The sequence below is a fragment of the Crocodylus porosus genome, unplaced genomic scaffold (genome assembly GCF_001723895.1).
Source record: "Crocodylus porosus isolate Cpor-Errol unplaced genomic scaffold, CroPor_comp1, whole genome shotgun sequence".
In the NCBI taxonomy this organism is placed as follows: domain Eukaryota; kingdom Metazoa; phylum Chordata; order Crocodylia; family Crocodylidae; genus Crocodylus; species Crocodylus porosus.
The window spans coordinates 99,245,111-99,252,389 of record NW_017728886.1 but is presented as its reverse complement, the minus strand read 5'-3'; the positions used below and the strand labels follow the sequence as shown (position 1 = coordinate 99,252,389).

Here is a 7,279-nt window from a genome sequence, read left to right as displayed (position 1 = left end):
TGAAACAGTGTTTATATCCCTCAAAAAGTGTGGCTATTGTAGCTCCGGATTCAAATAAGCCTTTAATCCTTTTACTATTTTGCTAGAGTTCTTTATTGAATGATACATGCAACTTTGTTCCACAAACTAATTGTGTTTTGTTAAAAAAGTAGTCCTTACCAATTTTAAAATGTAGTGCCTTTTAAAATGTCACCAGATATCCTTTTGGCCTTGTGTTTGAAAAAAGGAGGAACAGAAATGTCCAATACGATTTTTATACTGCACTGGTTCTCTACAGCTTTCTAAATTGCAAGTCAAGTTGCTAGCTTTAACCTATGAGATTCTAAACAATCTGGACCCGCCATACATAAGGGACAGTTTTCTCCCTTACACCCCAACATGACCCATAAGATCAGAAGATCAAATCACCTATAAGTAGCATCAGTGCACCAAGCTCGCTTGGTGAAAACACAAAAGGTCATACTTGGAACTCGTTCCCCCTTGAGACCGAGAAGATGCTGAGGCTCAGGCTTCAATGGGAGTGCTACAGAAACTTACCTGTTTGGGCAGTCTAGAGGCATCTGATTTGATGCTTGCCCTGGGCACGTCTACACAAGACGTTTACTGAGCAGTAGACCAATTAGCTGAGCAATAAATGTCTTACTTCTGCATGTGTGCTCGTATTAGGCTGAAGTAAATTAATTTACTCCACAGCAAGATAGTACTTGTAAAATGTAAGTGCTACTCTGCAGCAATACACATGTAGACATTGTCCCAGCCAGCCCCTCCACAGAATGTTGAGCTGAGGTGAGGGGATGGGGAAATCAGACCCAGGCTGGCAGGCAGACCCCCCCCAGACTCCCTGCCAGCCAGGGCTGCTCCGACCCAGCTCAACTTTGAAAAGTTATCATCAGTGGGTTTCTTGAATTCAGGCCAACCCCACAATGCAACAGCACTGAGCACAATATCTGACAGGTAGTCTCTCTGAAAACTTGTACATAACGGTAATGACATCTTTTTACTTCTAGTCCAGCTAATAGGCCCAATAATTTTAAGCTAATAGATCCAAATACTTCATTTGACAACTGCACTCCCACATCCCCCACTAGGAGATTATAGTTATTCACTCGGGGTCCTTCGACGCCTAGTCAGTCACTCCTTTTTAGAAGATGGAGGTCCCATCCTAGAATCTTGGTTCCTAAATATATGATCTTGCAGTTAAGTGCATTAAAATGTGTTTGTGCACACCACATCTACTCCACAGATCTGGATTGCTCATCATTATTGGTCTCTAACATGTTCATCACGTGCAAATCTTTAACAGCAATATTTTTGTATTTAGTTTCAAATCACTGATAAAGACATTAAATAGGATTCTATTTTTTTAAAATACTATGTGATGACACTATAACCACTCTGATTGGATAACTCCCTGCCTACAAGTGATTTTACCTAGATCCTTTAGTCAGGTTTGACTCATTCTGGATTGATTTCTGTGCAACTCATTTTTCAAATCAAAATGCTACTCAGCACTACACATCAAGTATTTTCACAGAGGTCATTACATTTTAAAATAAACTCAAGGGCCACATCCACACAAGCAAGTCCACACATTTGGTTTCCTGGGGACGAGTAGTGGTGGCACACCTTGCACCGCTGCCATGTGTCCCCGTGGAACACCTGTGCCATGTGCACTTTGGCATGTGGCAAGTTACTCCAGGTGTGGTAGGAGAGGCTGGGGCCAGCACTATGCTGGCTCCAGCAGCCTTATCTGGGGGTTTGGGGTCCTCCCAGGGCTGCAGCAGTGGCAATTCAGCCATGAGGAGCCTAGCTAACAGCCGCAGGGCAGCTCCAGGCAGCCTGGCTCCGCTTTCAAGCGTGCTGCCTGTGCATATGCTGCTCTACTTTTTTCCGCACGTTTTTTTGACTCCGATATCTGGGAAGCGCTCCCTTGCAAAAGTAGAGAGCATATGAATGTGTGGTATGTGGTTCTGTAGACATGTTTGTAGCACTACATACTGCACAGCCACACTCATCTAGAAGCAGCCAAGGATTTTAAGTTTGTGGGCAATGTAGATTCTCTTGTTTTAACTGTGAACGTTGCTAACAAAAAAGAAACGGAAAGATTTGTCACTTATTTCAGAGACAAGAAAAAAGTTAATTTCCCTAGTGACTTATTTCTTAAAGCTTTAATGGATAAAATTATCAGCAAACGTCTCATTGAACTTACATTGAAAGAATCGGTGCTACGCTGTCCAGAGAGGCTATGAGAATTCCTATCTCACAAATACAAGCAGTGAGAAGCAAAGCCCAGGTTGGTTCACCATTTGCTTTTCCATGACCAAACACCTAATTCAGTTTAATTAAATAGCAGAGGCAAGGGAGGAAAGAATAAATCAGTTCAATAAGTAGTTCAAGATGTACTCAAGACACCAGCTTTAAAGACAAAACATCAGAAAATGTTTTTGCCAGGTTATTGTTACCACTAACACATAAGGGAACCATCTTACAGTTTCTATTTAAAGACAAATTTTCCAAGTAATTTTATATCCAAATATCTGCACATTCCTATACACACACAAGAGAAAGCAAACTTGAAAGTGAAAGGCTTGAGGAAGGAAAAATATGCTTTTTAATCCTACAAGCTTCAAAATTTCCAAAAATGGCAAGGTCCCTCCTGTAATCATTACCCTGCAGTACTCAAGACTTGATTAACATGTTAATAATGGCATAAATGGGAAGGGCACTACCTGATCACCCAAGTTAAAAAGACACCATAAAATGGGAAATGAGTCATACAAATATCCTGCATATGGCATAGAACATCTTTTATGGCTGTTTTATATAGTGCCTTATATTTACCATGAGGCCAGAAATGACAATTAGCCAATTGGCAACCCCAGCCTAAGGCTAGAAGGTGAAGTGGGGAGAAGGAGGAGGAGGGAAAGAAGGAGGGAGCAGGGGCTGCCAGGAACAGAGCAGCAGAGGATACCATCACATGTGGCATGGCAGGAGGTGCAATTGTTGGGATTGGGGTGGGAGAGGATAAGAGACAGAAGGAACTGTCTCCTGAAATGAGGGCACCTTTAGCTTCTTGCCTTGTCTCAAGATAAAGGCTTGAAAGACTTCACCAGAAAAGTGTGGGCACTACCACAATATTTGAGTTGGGTATCCTCTATTAAAAAAGGTAAATTTCCTGTTTTTGTGAACTCTTCAAAATGCTTCTTTCTGCTTATCAGCACCACCTTTGTTCTGTTCAAGCTAAAACCTTAAGCCACTTGTTTTTCAGCTCCCTCTGCTTTTCCTGAACCCTGCAACACCCAGGACACTGTGCTGTCTACACTTTCCAAACTATACTCATCTCAGAGAAAAAGTGACATTTCAGTCACAGTTAGGTCTTGCTGTTCAGATTCAGTGTCAGAGAAAAAGGAAATAACATTTATGCCTGCCTTGATGCTCTTTTATGCATAATGAGCAATGCCTTCAATTGTAGCTCTCCACTTCCCTATGAAGAGTGAATCTAAAATAGCATCACATAGTTCTATGCCAAGATCAAATTTATTTAAACTAACATACAAACTAACAATCCAAACCCAATCTGGAATCTAAAAAAGTTATGTTGCTGGTTATCGTCTAGCTTGCACATTCCATGGGCCCAAATTCTGCCTCAGTTTCAACCAAGGCATTTACTGTCTGTAAAATAAAGGAAATTAAATTGCCCAAGGACAAATAAAGGCAGCTTTTGGCCTGCAGTTGCAACTTGGTCTACTATTCTCGTCTCAAAATAGGCTAACCCCACTCTCTCTCATTGATCTGCAGGGGGAAAGAAATAAAAAGAATTAGAAACTATTTTTCTCAACAAGTGTAAATGTATTTAAAATAATTTAAGAAGGAATACTAGCTCACATGAAGAAATGGGACAATGCCATCTCTTGAAATAGCCTGCAATAGCCGGGGAGCACCAGTGAGACTCTGAAGACCAGCACCGCATGTTGAAAAGAATGAGCCAATTACAATCACCCATGGGGAAGGCCATGCCAAGGTACCAATCACTAGGTTTCCATTAACTGCTTCTCCAAACCTGGGGGAAAAGCAAATACATTAGCACTTGCTGCTCTCTTGCTAAAGTAAATTTTTCTAAGTGTAACTCGACATGTATGTCTCTTAATTTATCTGTCAGCAATTAGTAAATGACACACTAGAATAAAACCATGCATCTTAGGGTTTACCTAGCTACTGATTACTCTTACACTCATTGTAAAATAGTAATCAAATCAGAACCGAAGTTTCAGACCACTCCTGCCATTTACTATTGTTGTTATGACATGTTTACAAAGCATAAAAAAACCCACAGCATCTAGGACATACTTAAGAATTTATACCACTAGGAAAACCATGCTTACATACTCTGAACTGCTTGTTGTATCAAGCTAATTGCCAGGACATGGTAACACTAACCATGACAAGAACCACCACATTTTTAAAAGCCTCTCCTGGGGGTGGGTGGAATTTTTTTTATGCAGATTTTTAAAAAGGCACGTGCTTCTTAAACGTTGCGCAGATCTCTTATGGTGGAATTTAGTTTAGTACTTCCTTAATGAAGTAATAACTAACTGTGTAGTAGTTCCAGTGCACTGTTATTTTGTGATGCTTACTGAGCATTACCCTAATAACACTGCACAGGAGGCTGTTAGCAGGGTTATTAACTGCCACACTACACTACTATCCATACTATGCAGTGTGTAGGGTTTATGGCCAGCCAGTACAGGGTTGCTCTGAACTGCTGCCTGGCTAGTAGATGTCAGAGGGACTTGGTATGCACTGACCAGAAACCCTGCATGCTGTAAGGACCATGCCTGGCCAGTGCCTGCTGGGTCATTCCTGGCTGCACACAAGGAGCCTGGCCAGTGCATGCTTCCAGAGCAACTCAGCACAAACTGGCCGGGCTCCTTGCATGCAATTGGCCAAGCATGGGCCAGGCATAGTCTCTGCAGCATACAAGCTTTCTGGCCAGCATGTGCCAAGTCACTTGGAGCTGTTGCCTGGCCAGCAGATGCCAGAATAGATGAGCACACAGCAAAGGAACCATCCAGCCTGCCAATGTGAGTAGTATGGAATCTAATTATTTAGCCCCTGTGTTTAGCTCACCTAACCTTCTAGTAATGCTAATCCATCATTAGGAAGTTAACTAAGACCTCTCCAATTCGTATGGTTTTGCAAGTAGTGCATCCAGAAACATAAGGGTGCAGAATTCAGGCAGGTCTGTATTATGTTAATAACTGACATTTTTTGTAGTTCTTCAGCTTCCCCTTTGGTCTTGTTTGTAAACATTACAAGAACACTAAGAAGTTAAGAATTGTAACTGAAGTTGCAATAAGTTAGAAAACAATACCTTATAAACCGTTAGCAAAATAAGCCACTATTGATTCAGATAATCCAAAAGTCAATTTACAAAAAACATGCACTTTATGAGATAGAAATTAAATGCAACTCACTTATCTCTTAATATCACACCTTCTATACAAGCACCAAATAAGACTATGCATGACAGATCTATTTTTTAGAGTGAAGGAAATACAAGAGTACTTTTGTATTCTACATACTTCAATGTATAGAAAAAATACAAAACCATACTTAAAAATTGTAAAAATCTCAGAAGCATAAACTTTACTTTTTTTCCCCCCCTTCTAGCTCTAGTGAGAGGAAAAAAGTTACCAATGTTTTTTTCATGGCCTCTTGTATTTAATCTTATCCCAAAGATAGCATTGAAAATAACCAACATATACATACAGTGTATATTTACCTGTAAAATAAGTATTTGCAGTATCTACACTTCTAAATGTTTCATTGCACCAGTTTTTCCTCTGGTATTATTATCCAGTATTACGTTTGAAAGCCAAACAAAACAGTTACTAATTGCATTTGTAGAAATTTACTAACAAAACCATAAACAATAGTGTAAAAGTTAACTATAAAGCAGGCTCAGTGCTTCAAGGACGGGCTAAGACACAGGCCTAGTCGCCTTAAAGTCTAAAGCAAAGATACAGCTCTGCTCCCTATTAGTTAGCATGCAGCCAAAAACCAGTTCTGAAACAATTAAGAGTTCTCACACTAACCTGATATCTTGTTTTCTTTCACAGTGAAAAATTCCCACCTGCACGCGCATCTTGTCTGTAAACTATAAATTGCCTCTAACAGTTTTATTCAGGGCCTCTGAGCTTGCTCAGGGTGCCCAGCATGCTGAATAAATTTTGAGACTGACAGCGACTCTGTGTCTTTAAGAACAGCTCTGCAAGGGGTCACAAACTCAACATGTTGACCAGGCCAAAATATATGCAAAAAGAATTAAGCCAGCATGATTTTTGTATCCTTGGATTAGTACCCATTACAAATTTATTTTAACTTGGAATTGTGAGAATAAATAGAAAATATTTAGGATTTCCGCTCAGTTTAGGTGCTGCTATTGCTGTTTGTTGTAAACAGCACCCATCATGAATTATTTCCCAGTAAAAAATGAGAAGGTCTTAAGTCCTGCATACTTATGCCTTCCAATATATAATTTGAAAAAAATATATAATTATTTGATTGCGTTAAAGGATACAAATGAAGGATGTCGTTGAAATAGCCAAAATTGTTCCAGTTGGAATAGATTTCTGAGCATCCTTAAGGTCACCAGATCTGTTAGAACCAGCCATAATACCTAAAAATAAGGAAGAAAAAAAAAATCAGCTTTATAAAGCATCACAAAAATTAGCAATTCTATTATGCAAGTATTAATAAACTCTGTGTACATGTGCATGTGGTCATAGCAAAAAATACAAGACCCGACTGAATGAAGGGAAAAAAATTCTGTAACCCACAGAAAAGTATACCTACAATTTTAAACCGTTCATTGCTTCAGAAACTTGAGCTTGTACTCAAATCATAAAAAGAAACTTCAGGTGGTTCAGGGAAAAGGTGGTAACAAACTATTCTGAAGCCGCAACCCAAAATAAGGATTTTATTAAAAACCAAGAAATAGTTCAGATGTGACAAATGTTGAGGCTAAAAACTAACATTGGAGTGACCTGTTTACACCTTGTGCCTGTAAGAACTACATTTTTGGTTAGTCAACAAAGTTGGGATGCAAAATTAGTTGTGGGAGCTCAATGCCAAATTATATAGGACTGAATTAAGCACAGGCTCAGACCTGTTCAATTTAAAACTTTTATTGTTTCACAAAGTCATAAACTAAAGGAGGTCTGTTGGTTCACGAGGTTCCCAAATCAAGCCCTTGCTCTCTAACCCGGAGGCTAGGTGC

The 7,279-nt window shown here is 39.7% G+C and overlaps 1 protein-coding gene across 1 annotated transcript in view; it reads right to left on the bottom strand.

The window, feature by feature from the left end:
• The window catches only part of LOC109313203 (solute carrier family 12 member 7-like), a 57,147-nt gene that overhangs the window by 30,066 nt on the left and 19,802 nt on the right, over positions 1-7,279 (bottom strand). Inside the window, exons 9-12 of the mRNA XM_019539680.1 lie at positions 6,581-6,679; positions 5,475-5,532; positions 3,886-4,060; positions 2,210-2,328 (exon numbers count right to left, since the gene is read on the bottom strand). Coding sequence (XP_019395225.1) covers positions 2,210-2,328; positions 3,886-4,060; positions 5,475-5,532; positions 6,581-6,679 — 451 coding nt within the window. The remainder of the gene's footprint in view (positions 1-2,209; positions 2,329-3,885; positions 4,061-5,474; positions 5,533-6,580; positions 6,680-7,279) is intronic.